We start from the raw sequence: 14,111 nt of genomic DNA on the forward strand, positions 1-14,111 counted from the left end.
TGTACGTTAAAACCCAAAAGTACGTGTGTTTTGCTGGTACTAACACAGACAAAAGCCTCTTTCTTTCCCACCTGTATAAGTCTTATTGACCTTGTGTAACATTCCACGAACGATAAACAAAATTGTGACGTTTTGCGCTTCTCATCTACGGGATTGTTTGTTGTAATTTCATTTCATTTTCTGAAGCTCTGTTGTGGTATTGCTGTGAAAGTTGTTTTTATTGAAACTATGGCTCCGCGAAGCGACGTTTGGACATATTTCGTCAAGAAATCTAAATCAGGTGTGTGCAAAACATGTCGCTTGGAAGTTATGACGAGTGGAAACACTAGAAACCTCTGGAATCACCTCAACAGACATCATCCTCAGCTGAGCACAGGAAAAATCAGGAAAAAGCAGAATCGAGCTCGATGGTTCCGATGAAAAATGTTGTTTCAAAACCTAAGCCTGCTACTGGTGCTAGCCATGAAAATAGACTTGGATGTCAAACCATCCAAGATTCGTTCTCACGAGTGATGAAATACAAAGGTTAGTCATATATTATACAATTTATTATCTGTTTCTTTTAAAACAAAACGCGCCGAATTCGTCGTCGTGTTGTTTTAATTTTTTGCAGGTATCCGTTATAGTTACGGATGGGGGAGCCAACATCGTGTCTGCTGCAAAAAATGTTTTTGGAGATGCGAGACATGTTATATGTGTCGACCACAGCTTGAGTCGCATCACCACTGTTGCTATTGACCAATCGCCTCTATTTAAAATTCTTTTGACGAAAATACGGTCCATCGTAGCTTTTTTCAAGAAATCCATCAATGCTGCGGATGAGATTCGCGCCCTGCAGCTCAAAGAGGTTAGCTCAAACGCTGACATATTAAAGTTAATCAAGGATGAGCCTACCAGGTGGGGCAGCAACTACGCGATGCTGGAACGCTTCATTAAGCTTGCAGATAAGGTTAGTTTAATACTTCCGTTCAAATGTTAATCGGCTCAGAACTGGCGGCGGCTACTGAGGGGCGCGATTTACTGCAACCTGTGGCTCATACGATAACTGAGCTGAAAGGTGAAACTGTTTCCCTTTCAGGGAAGGTGATCCCGATGTTAAAGAACATGAAAAGGGTAGGATGAAGAGTGCTTTTCAGAATTTAATTTAAGTTATAGCTATCGAAAAATATTATTCCAGAGTATCGACTCAATGAGTCCTACTACCGAGCCAGTCAGACAATTGAAAACGATGTTTCAGGCACAATATGAGCGAAAATTCAAGGATATAGAATTCGTAGATACATTTTCTATTGCGACGCTGTTAGATCCACGTTTTAAAACCCTCTATCTCTGTCCGTTAGCTCATGCAAAGGTGCTTAAAAACGTATCAGATATGGTTCAAATTGCAAACAAAGACTCAACGACTAATCCTAATGAAATTTCATCGTTTGCATCGAAAGCCGGGTCGAACAATTTATGGAATTTTCACCACCAAATGGTAAGCAATAAAAATTTTTTTTCGATATTGGCGACGTCAGTTAATAAGACCGTAATTATTGAACTTCAAGGTGCACGAATCATCTTTGAACCATGAGCCTGATACCCCTGGAGGTATCTCAGGGGAACTACGAAATTTTTTACACCAAAAAATCGTAAGTCTTGATTCCAACCCTTTGGCAATCTGGGAATCAATTAGAAGCGAGTATCCAACACTCTATCCAATAGCTCGAGAATACCTCAGCAAGATGGTAACATCTGTACCATCCGAGAGGCTGTTTTCCAGAACTGGTGCAACCACTAAAAACCGATACCGGTTAAATGCCAAACGGATGGCACGGTTGGCATTTATGGGATCATTGTCTGCAAACTTTTGGGCCAGCTGTTGATTTTTTATTAAATCTTTTGCTATATCTTTTTAAATTTTAAATCTGTAAACGAACAAAACAATAGTTAGCTTGATTCCTACAGGGTTTACAAAACAAACGCTCCAAGGTATCGTAAATAAAACATGTTTATGCTATATTTTGAGTACATTTCCCCTTTTATTCTCTAAGGCTTGACAAAACAATCCATTCCATTTTTTTGTGCGTTACAACCATCGACGATCTTATAACATCACAAATTTCAGTTACAATCGGTTGGTATGAATTTCACAGCGCCTCAAAAATGTATTGGAAAAGATCGATCCAGCAGAAATCGATCCTGCAGCTCCGATTTTTTATGTGAATCCTGGGAGGGGTCAGCTGAATCGATCCTCGAGATCGATCTTTTCCTGGAGATCGCCCAATCCTAGCACCAACTGGCGGATATATTTACGAAATCGCTGGAAGGCATCCGTTTCAAGTTACTAACGTCAAACCTAGGCATGTCGGATTGAGAGGGGGTGTGAAAACAGCAACCCGTTGTTTTACCAAAGCCAGGATCGGAGTTGTCAAGGATATCTTATAGATAACAACCGGGCTGGCGGCTTCTACTGTAGTACATAAGCGTCGTTACTTTGGTAACATATAAACAACCTGGAAGGGTATAAAAACTGAAATTTTCACCCAGGACTAGTTAATTCATTTTCAACCGCTCCAAGATACAGATTAAATAAATCTGTCATTTACAAACCGGTCTTTTCTTTCTGTTCGAGTATTACCAACAAGACATATCCTTTGAACACTATACACACTTAATCCAAAAAAAGTCGTTCGGTATTTTTTTTACAATAATCCATCGTTAAAGTGTGATAATACCGGTATTCCTGCAAAAAAGCGTCAAATTAACGACTGTTCTGTAAGATTTGTAAGTTTTACGATATATTATATTTGCTTAATTTCACATTCACCGAAATCTGTATAACTTTTTACCGAACAACCTGTAAAAATGCCAAATTGTGAATGTGGTGGCCATTTTTCTCATACGTGCTACTGGTACATACTGGTGCTACTGATTTGTTTTATTTGTTGTTGTGTGTAGACATAGGATATTTATAATTTGGAAAGTGTTAATGGTGAATTACTCAAACAGGATGTAAGAGTCGCTAACATTTTTCGTAAGTAATCTGGTTAATTTAGTTTGATTTTAGACGGTATCGGCAGGCTCAATCATAACCGAATTTTTCTGCCACCGGTATTTTTTACAGGTGCGTTCGGTATTTTTGTTCGTTTTCAAAGTTTCTTTCGGTAAATTTTACTGGCTGCTCGGTTTGGAACATTACCAAAAAGCTGCGAAAATTACCGACCACTCGGTTGGTGGTTTCACAAACTGTTCGGTAATTTTCGGAAACACCGAAGATTTTACCGAACGTTCAGCTGTTGAAATTCCTGTAAAATTTTACCGATTTCGGTGTTTTATTTTAAGTGTGTAGAACACGTTTTGCCAAAGTGACGCCCCTTTCTAATTGGTCGATTATTATTTTTCGTTTGCACTGTTTGTTTCTGTTTTCGAAGTGGATAAACTAGCGATAATTTCTACAATTTCTACAATTTAAGGTTATGATACAAATGCTGAAGCGCTTGTTCAGCTACAATTCAGCATATATACAGCCAATGTAAAACTGTTTATGAAATAAACTTGAAATAGATGAAAAAATCGATACGTATGCATGTATGTCAAGATAGAGAAATCGCAACGCGTTCTACCAGCAACCTCATGAGCATGAGTTCGAGATTAGAGACTGGCAGTAATGTTATTAGACACTAAAAAGGAAAAATACACACAAAAGTGCAAAAATCGAAAGATTTAAATGTGTTCGAATCGCCTAAACAACAAAAAAAATTGTCTAATTAAGACGAATATATCTAGATAAACATTTCAAAAGGTCCTATCTGCTTTCATAGTTTTTCCGAAGCGTCTTTTCATTTTGATAATGGTTCAGCTTTAGTAACTCACCCAAGCGTAGTTTTCGTTCAGAAGGCTAGAGTGATCCCTCCACTATCAACTTGTGCAAATAACGTGTCATAAAAGATGTTTCATAAGTTGTGGTGATTGAATAAAAGTGATCGATCAAAAAATCGATCAAAGCAGATAGGACCTTTTGAAATGTTTCTCAAGATATATTTAAAATTATATTTATCGTAGCTGTAATAGAGCTGAAAAAGAACTTTTTCAGAAAGACAGAATGTACAATTTTAGCCATGGAACTGTCATATAAGCGCTTATTTAGACTATTTACCAGCAACTGTTGGCTGTAAAAAAAAGGTTTTCTACAAGCTGTATAAAGTATAAATAATCGCTTCTACAGAATCGATCAGCATGTATAAAAGTTGTTCGAATTGCTGAGTTATTTTTTATTAAGCCCTTGTTCGGATATTTAGAAAGCCGAATGAACAAGTAACTGATTTAGTTCTCTAAAACCGACTGATTAAAAGCTGATTAAACACTTAGAAATACATTATTCGACCTATGTTCAATCGTCAGCTGAATAATATTAGTTATAAAAAATGTTTCTTGGGTTATCAGTTGACCGAATACCGTTGCTTGAAAGCTCATGCCACAGAAATTTTAACTTCCTGACGCTAAATTAGCACTTCTGTGAGTTAAGCAGTATTTTATAGGCTTTGAACCTTTTCTGTAGAGCATATAGACGTCTGTGATGCTCTTCTTGTGACCTCCCAGAAACAACCACATCATCGAGGTATACTACAACTCCATCTAGACCAGCCACAACAACTCTGGGGCTGAGCTGATACAAAACATCACTCTTTTATATATATCAAAAGAATAATGAGGATATTGTTAGGTTTCCAACTTTTATACTTTTTTTTAATTGGAACAAAACAAAAACTTGTTGCAATTAGGTTATCTGAAAAGACCAGATTTTGTTATGAAAGCCGTTATCTCACGTGTTTTCTCAAAAATCTCAATCTGGCGGTAGGCTTCTTTTATATCAACCTTAGAGAAAAGGACTGCTCCACGGATACTTACCAAAAGTTCGTCGATGACAGGTAATTGACGTTTCTCTCGCAGAACCGCACAGCCTGCTCTACGCATATCCACGCAGAGCCGGATTTCTGCCGAGTCCTTTAGGACCGGTACCATGGAGATGGGTGTTATACTTTCTCGATGACATCCTGGGATCCGTGGTGGAAGTCCAATTTTCCTCGATCAAACTCTCAAGGACGATTGTTGGACGATGATTGGGCTGCTAAACTGGTTGAATTTTAGAATTGATATGGATTCCCAGGAAAACTCCTTTCATTTTTGAAAACTGTCACGTTGCTTCTACTGACGCCACCTTATCGAACCCAACTTTTGATACTCGCAGTTCTGAAGCTGTTTTTTCGCCGAGTAAACACTTTATATCTTTATGTCTAGAACTTTGCCATTACCTTGCTCTGGCCTGCCTGAACCTATGCCGTAAACATTCCGATAACTTTCAAGGCATCTTTGCTGGCGTACGCCCTTAAGGTTGTATTCCCCTTGATTCGAAAAACTGCGTACTTGTACTTTAGTTTGTAGCAGTCGTTCTAAACCAATGAGGAAATAATGTTGTCGTCTGCACCGCACCGCGAATCAACCATCAACACAATTTTTTTACGTTTTGCTGGTCTTTTATACCACTCAGATCTCTCTGGCGGTGCTCTTTAACGGTTTGCATTCTTGCTTCCACTAAACCTAGAACAGCATTCATGGCTGGAGTTCGATTTGTAACGTTCTGTTTGGTTTTTGTTAAACTTCCGTTTGATAGTATTTACGGTGATATCGCGATTTTACCTTCGAATTAGCCATAGTTATTTCCCGAGAAATAATCTCATTCAAAGATCTTGCTTCCGTGTATCTTGCTTAAAAATCTCCAATCGTAACGATTTGGAATAACATGTCTCCGTAATTTGGTCTATGATCGCATTTTATCGAAACTTTCTGGATTAAAATAGCACCGTTTAGCTTGTGCGCGCAATCTCAATGCAAGAGATTCTTCTTTCACATTCTGTGTCAACTGTCTAAATAAATACCGTTCATAAGCAATCAGACGTTTTAGCTCAAAGTACGCATCGAAACAGTAACAGACACATCGTAATAAAGGAGCTTTTTTAGAATAATTCTAAACAATTATTGTTTATACGTATCTTCTCCCTGAAGCTGAGTTGTGTAACCCTGTAACTACTAGTACTCTAGAGATATCTTTGCGAGGGATGAAGAAACTTCATCCAGGGGTGGCTGCAAAGCTCACGTACCGATGGTCGTTATCGTTAGACACGACGAGCAGGCTATCTGACTCGAATACCGATTTGTACAGTGCCTCCCGTTCTACCTGAGCATTCATGTCCTCGATAACGACTTTCACGTCCCGTCGCGGGTAGCTATCGTAGACCTCAAGTATAGATGACAGTTCTAAAAGGTATGCTATTCACGTCGATGCATTAGTATTAGTGATCGTTATGACCTTTTTTCAATTTTGTATGAAATTTGAAATGATTTTGCATTTTAAACTAAACTTATAAAACATACTTTCCTGAAAAGTTATAGAAATGATGTTGAAACATGTTTTATTTGTGGGGAATACATAAACATGCTGCGGTTTAGGTAAAATATGCTGTTTTTCATCAATTTGCCGGTAACCTTTTTGCACTTTTCGTTTTTTTCTTGTACTCCAATAGCGCTTCTAAATAGAGTCGCTTATGTTTCATACAGTAACAAAAGTCATGAGCTATGACAATGACTAAGATTATGTTCCAAATATTAGAAATACAGCATTTTTATATATTTTATTTCGACATATTGTCGCAATTTTTCACACAAAATCTAAATTAATATCAATTTCTAGTGTGTTTCAACTGGAGATTCACTCTCCAACTAAAAAAAATCAGATATAAAACAACATAAAACGAGAAATTTCCAAAAATGTTTTGAATTCCATACAAAACGCGAAATTTTTCATAACGAGATTTGTTTGTGTGCGTGGATAGACAAAAATGTAGCATACCTTGTAGAACTGTCATCATACTTGGATCGTAGACCTGCTCCAGTTGTGCATAGAACACTTGCTTCTCGTCGTCGGGTCCTCTTCATGTGGGCAGTGCACGTTGATGATATTGTGATTGAATTGCTAATTGCATACAGGCTTTTGTCGAGATGACGAAGCTTTTGAGCACTTCTTCTGAGCGAAATTCGGAAGGTCAATTTTTTTTTCATACAAGTCATTGTCGCCAAGTGCACATCCTATATTGCAACCTATCTCGTAGAACTATATGTCTAGCAAACTCATATAACTGTTACAAATAGGAAAAACGATGGAATTAATATTTCACAAACCATACCGATTCATCGTTGATATTTTTTCATTGCAATGCGTTGCTTTTACGATGTGTACTAACGTTTTCGAGCAACGCATTGTTGTAGTCGTAATTGATTACCTGGAATTAGGCTCGTAATTTGGAATCAAAATTGTGCCTCTTAATTTTTATGACATCTGAAGTGGGATAATAGGTACCTCCGTTTCATTTCAGTAGTCTTATGTATATTTATCACATATATTTCAGCTCTACGAGATCTAATAAACTTCCTCAGTAAAACAGAACAAGCGAAGAAATATAAAATTAGCATTCATAACTAAAAGGGCACTTAATTTCCTTCCTATATCAAAACATCGCTCGTCGCATTAACGTAACGTTAATGCTGAAGTACCAATAATGTGCGAGAAAGCGTTGCAGCGGTTTCGAAAATCCTTGATTCATTGCAGTCTAAATCTGTCGAAATGACGCGTTCGCAAGAACGGTAGGTAAGCGCTGGACAAACTGAGGGCTCCGGAGCTCATCGCTTCGCTGCTGCCACATGACTATAAAGTGCGACGACAACGCAATATTCTCGACCGGGGGGCGCAAGAGTTGGTACAAACTGCAAATTAGGCTCCAAATGGCAGTGCAGTGGGCAACGGCATTAGGCTATTGTTCCAACAAATTTAGCCTATGTAACGAACAACTTTAACGAATTGAGGGTCATGCTGCGCCATGGCGATACAGAGACCGTTTGCAACCGGCACACGCTGAGACAATAAATTTTTTGACCCTGCAATTATCGCAGTATTTTGTAGTTTCCATTTTATCTTCACGACCGTGAAAAGGTAGATCATCGTTTCATCCTTAGCAGTCCACCTATATCTACTAATAAAATCAGTTGAGTATTAATAATGATGTATTTGTAGATACATTTCAACTTGGACCGATTTTTACAAAATCAGTAGTGTCACAAAGCCATTCAGAACAAATTTTACGTAATTACAGTCATTCACTCTTGGCCCCAATAGGCATTCACCGCCGACAAATCCATTCCTTGCTGCGCTGGGTACACATTACGAGTTGACTATCCAGCATTAATGTCAATTAGGCACCGTAATGACGAGTTGGCATTAGACACTAGCGCCCGCGCGCGACCATCAATTTAACTGCCGCTGTTTGTTCTTACAATTCAGTGGAGCCGTCCGTTTCAATGGTTCTCAACTTGTTATGATTTTATTGACTACTTACCCAATGTTATGCATAACAATATGCCCAACGATTAAGGGTTAATTGGGAATAGCAGTTTGTAATTTCAGGTCTAGATAAATACACCCGCAGGTAATGCGTTTCTGCGTGTTGAAAATACGTTCATCATCAGTCACGCATATATCAAGATGGCTTGACAAAATAATTTTTTTTTATTCTTTTATCACCAATATTTAGTGGTTAATTTGTGAGTTCGAAGTCCAATTTATGGTAATTTGTGGTTAAGTGGTTCCCAAGGGAATGGTATGGTAGCCTTCAAGCGTTACGTACATCTATTCCTGTACCGTTTGTTCCAAAACTACTTTTTCTGCTGTCACAGTTTGCTTCACTTTGCTTTGGGACACAATTAATGTACTAAATATCACTTAGAATATCACATACCATGTGAAAACCTTAAGAAATTGCTCAAAACTGTCTGATATGCTATTAATAATTGCAGTCAACATTTAGCCGGTTTGCCCGAATCAACATAAGATAAGGGTAAACTGCCCATTTTTCGGGTGCCAGTGACAGGGTGACAGCGATGCCATTCCCGTGGTGGTTCCCGAGAAATTTTCAAAAAACTGAGTCAAGCCATCTTGAAACATGATTTTGCTTCAAATTAATCGGACAACGATGATATATACATCAATCGAAAGCTCTCAATTTGTGGTTCATGAAAATGTAATTTTTAAAGCGGTAATTACTAGTGTTTGTACAGAAATTTGTGTTTTATTGTTCACATAGTTTTATGTTTTGTTTATTTGTTGTTGACGCTGCTGGCCGCTAGTGGCGTTAGCTGTTAGCGGTGTTTGTCACTGCTATACTGAGCGTGCCTGCGGGGAATATGGTAAATATCGAGATTCGGGGAACTAAGCCAACACACTTGCTATTTCAGGTATCCAACCAGGCGCAAATAAAATGTGTGTAACTTTTTTGGTACAAAGGAAAAAGGGTAACGAAAATGTACTTTCAAAGTGAAGCAATCCAAATTCGACGGATTATTTTTCAGAACCAGTAGGTATTTTTCATCACCTAGATTCTGAGAAATGTTTCGGAAATATTTAAACAAATGTTCCAACAAGCTGCCGGGATCCAACTCAATGTTGCTCTTCTGTTATTTTTCCATGCATGTGTGCTAACTTATGTGCAAAGTAATAAAGAAGATGTCTGCTGTCTGCGGGTCTGTTAAGCTACTAGTGGCACCATGGGGAAAAACGTGCTGTTTTGCAAATGGAGGATTTGTCATGATTTTGAAAAATTTGTAAAATCAACTTGAACCATTTTTGAATGAAAAAAAAAACTGTATAAAATCAACATGCATTGAACCCGAAAGGATGTTGTTAAAATTGATGTGGTTTATTCAGAAAAAAAAAAAAACAAAATTGATTTGAAGCACTGAAATTAAGAGGAATATGCTTAAACAAGTATTAAAAGCACATAAAAGTTGGTACACAGTGCAGAAAGTAAGAATAAATCTTAGGCGTTGAAAATAATAATTACACGTATAAAAATTATCAAATGTTTGTCAGAAATCTAAAATATACTGTTCATTGAGAGAAATTAAAATAGTCAGAGCATTAACATCAACAGCAGAAGCAGAACATTCAACTAAGGAAATTCTTAAAATTCATCTGGACGTTAATAGACAGGAATGCATAAAATTATAAAGGCGGTAAGAAAAATGAAAACGAATTGATTGAAATAGAGATTTTAGAAAACTACAATTTTTATCAAATTTTAATGAATAAGTAAGCTATCACTGTGGTTGTAAAATTAATTGAGCAAAATCGTGCCGAATGATTTGGAAATTCGCAACAATTTTATCGGCCATATTTGAATGAATATTTGATTTGAAAGACCTTCCAGTTGGTCTCGAAGTACGATGCTGGCCTAACAAGCCAGTTAGTGTCAGTAGGATCGTAGCGTTGGCCCCGCAATTGTCCTGTAGGGGATCAACGGGCAACACGGACAGGGCGAGTAAGATGGACCGTTGCTCATTTCTATATAAACCACTGAAATTAGCACAAATCAGTTATGCCAGTTACATACCAACAGGGTCCTGGGAGTTTCGAGATATTATGTAGATTGAAACAATAGTTAGTTATTTGAGAAATAATCAAAATAAGCTCACCCTCAACAGCAAAGCAATGTGATGTAGTTTTGGCCGTGTCGAATTTAAGCTTCTGCTTCGGTAAAACTTCAGAACAATATAGTTTTCAATGACATAGGAATAATTGAGCATATTTGAGACACGTGGGTGAAGATAGTTTAGTGAAAATATTATTTTTTTGGAAATCACATCGATCCAAAAAATATTTGCCTCTTGGGCAAGACGGTCAGATGTTGTGTTAGCAAAATGGGTAGTCTAAAAAAAACGACAATAGCACCATTTATTATTCTTTTTTCAGCATTCTCAGCATGCGATATGAGTCCTAAAGTCATTAACTCTCATTTGAAACAAAAATCATCATTAAAAACATTGTTAAAAGCTGTAAATATATTACATGTAAATGATGTGAATGATTCCATCGGCGCAGCTGACGGTAAGCTTCAAACACGTGCTTTTTTGCGCAGCGCGTCGTTCCGTATAGAAAAGAAATTTGCTATAGTTTTTCATAGGTCTGTCTTACCAGCACAGCCGGTCCGTTTCATATGCACGTGGTGAAATAGTGGTTTTTCGAGACTGTTTTTATTTTAGTGAAAACTAATATAAAATCACTCTAAAAAGAAAAAGTTTGCATTATTTAATGAAAAGCACTAGTAAATGTCGAATATTATGAATATCGTTGGTTGAAATGTTGTGTTTTGAGCAGAACAATGAATGATTTCCTTAGGGTGACCGTCTTGCCCGTTGTTCCCCTACATCAAACAGTTGGCTGCGAAGTATGTGTATAATAAACAGAAGGCAAAATTCTGTTGAAACCGTTGTATGTACAGAAAAACTGTAGTACTAGAGAATTGCTAATTTTTTTTTCTTCATCTATAATTTATTTGACACGGCACAAATACAATTTAATGTTTAACGGCGCCAATTATATCTGGTAGCTTACTTTCTAAAGTATCTTAATAACTAAAAGCAAATTTTTTATCCTCGCTGCCGACTACGATCTGAAACTAAATCTAACTTAAAGCTAGAATGTTTTGCATTAAAAGCACTGATTTGTTGTTTGATGGTTTTCCATCGCCATAGGTAAGCAGCATATTGAATATGTTCGCTGCTGGGCCAAGATATTACGGACTGGCATATTGGGTTGTCTCCCTCGGGACATGTAGGATAGGTCACGGCTCGCCAAGACATCACGAACAGGAACAGCCGGCTGCCCACTTTCGGCCTGCAGGGAAGCTATTAATTTAGACCTGGCGTCACGGTGTACAGGGCATGACCAAACCACATGCTCTATGTCGTGATAACCCTCACCACAGGCACAGATACCACTTTCCCCGAGCCCAACACGACGGAGATGCGCGTCAAATCTATAGTGATTGGACATAAGCCGGGACATCACGCAAATGAAATCCCGACCTACATCCAACCCCTTGAACCACGGGTTCGTCGATACTTTGGGGATTATGGAATGTAACCACCTTCCCAATTCCCCTCTGGTCCAAGCATTTTGCCAACTGATGATCGTATTCTGACGTACAAGTGCGAAAAATTCATTAAAAGCAATTGGTCTTTTATAAATATCACCGTTTGTTGCGCCCACCTTAGCCAAAGAGTCCGCTTTCTCATTGCCATGTATCGAGCAGTGAGAAGGGACCCACGCTAAGGTAATCTGAAACGGTTTTTCGGATAAAGCACTCAGATGTTCCCGTATTTTCCCCAGGAAATACGGAGAGTGCTCACATCTTTCATCGATCGGAGAGCCTCAATGGAACTGAGACTGTCCGTAAAGATGAATTAATGGTCCGTGGGCATTTTTTCGATAATCCCTAGGGTGTACTTAATTGCAGCCAATTCTGCGACGTAAACAGAAGCAGGATTATCGAGCTTATGGGAGACGGTTAAATTGTTATTGAAAATACCGAAGCCAGTGGACCCATCAAGAAGTGATCCGTCAGTGTAGAACATATTGTTGCAGTTGATGTTTCGATATTTATTGGAAAAAATTTTGGGGATCTGCTGCACGCGTAAATGATCCGGGATTCCACGAGTTTCTTCTATCATGGAAGTATCGAAAAACACAGTAGAATCAGAAGTATTTGATAAGTCGACACGATTTGGAATATTCGAAGAAGGGTTAATATTTTGGGACATGTGATGGAAATACAATGTCATAAAACGGGTTTGAGAATTAAGTTCGATTAACCTTTCAAAATTTTCAATCACGGGACGGTTCAAGACCTCACATTTGATAAGAATACGAGAAGACAGGCTCCAGAAGCGGGTTTTCAATGGTAGTACTCCAGCTAAGACCTCCAAACTCATCGTATGGGTCGACTGCATGCAACCTAAGGCGATACACAAACAACGATATTGTATTCGCTCCAGTTTGATCAGATGTGTGTTTGCTGCGGAGCGGAAGCAGAAACACCCGTATTCAATAACAGACAATATCGTTGTTTGGTAAAGCCTTATAAGGTCTCCTGGATGGGCTCCCCACCATTGTCCGGCTATTGTACGAAGAAAATTCACTTTTTGTTGACATTTTTTCATCAGATACCTCACGTGACAACCCCAGGTGCCTTTATAGTCGAACCAGATACCAAGATATTTGTGTACCAAAACCTGAGAAATCGTTTTACCCATTAATTGTGTTTGAAGCTGAGCAGGTTCATGCTTCCTAGAAAAAACTACTATCTCAGTCTTCTCCGGAGAGAATTCGATACCTAGCTGTAAAGCCCAAGCAGACAAATTGTCCAAGGTATCTTGCAATGGTCCTTGCAAATCGGCAGCTTTGGCTCCTGTAACAGAGATTACACTGTCGTCTGCAAGTTGTCTTATCGTGCATGAATTTGCCAGACATTCGTCGATGTCATTTACATAAAAGTTGTAAAGAAGGGGGCTTAAACATGAGCCCTGGGGAAGACCCATGTAGCTAATGCGAAAAGTTGCCAAATCGCCGTGCGTAAAATGCATGTGCTTTTCGGACAACAAATTGTGCAAAAAATTGTTTAAAATTGGAGAAAATCCTTGTCGGTGAAGTTTGCCCGAAAGAATGTCAATAGGAACGGAATCAAAAGCCCCCTTAATGTCCAAGAACGCAGACGCCATTTGTTCTTTGCGAGCATACGCCAGCTGAATATCTGTTGAAAGCAGCGCAAGACAATCATTCGTCCCTTTGGCACGGCGGAAGCCAAATTGAGTATCCGATAGTAGGCCATTTGATTCGACCCAATGGTCTAAACGTCGGAGTATCATTTTTCCATCAATTTCCGGATAAAGGATAGCATTACAATCGGCCTATAAGAGTTGTGATCAGAAGCTGGTTTCCCTGGTTTTTGGATGGCGATCACCTTCACTTGCCTCCAAACCTGCGGTACAATGTTTTGCTCCAGGAACTTATTGAACAAGTTCAACAAGCGCCTCTTGTCATTGCCGGGTAGATTCTTCAACAAGTTGAATTTGATTCTATCTAACCCAGGCGCGTTATTGTTACAGGATAGGAGGGCAACTGAAAATTCTGCCATCGTAAAAGGTGATTCTATCGTGTCGTGGCCCGGAGACGCATCACGAACAAT

At 38.6% G+C, this 14,111-nt stretch overlaps 1 protein-coding gene across 1 annotated transcript; it reads left to right on the plus strand.

Annotated features, from left to right (window-relative positions):
• The first annotated feature begins 436 nt into the window (after positions 1-436).
• LOC129728280 (E3 SUMO-protein ligase ZBED1-like) lies at positions 437-2,272 on the plus strand. Its single transcript, XM_055686707.1, has 4 exons — positions 437-958; positions 991-1,113; positions 1,178-1,477; positions 2,108-2,272. The coding sequence occupies exons 1-4, from the start codon at positions 479-481 to the stop codon at positions 2,270-2,272; spliced, it is 1,068 nt and encodes a 355-aa protein (XP_055542682.1). The 5' UTR covers positions 437-478.
• The last annotated feature ends 11,839 nt before the right edge of the window (positions 2,273-14,111 follow it).

The sequence above is a fragment of the Wyeomyia smithii genome, chromosome 3, assembly GCF_029784165.1.
Source record: "Wyeomyia smithii strain HCP4-BCI-WySm-NY-G18 chromosome 3, ASM2978416v1, whole genome shotgun sequence".
Classification (NCBI taxonomy): domain Eukaryota; kingdom Metazoa; phylum Arthropoda; class Insecta; order Diptera; family Culicidae; genus Wyeomyia; species Wyeomyia smithii.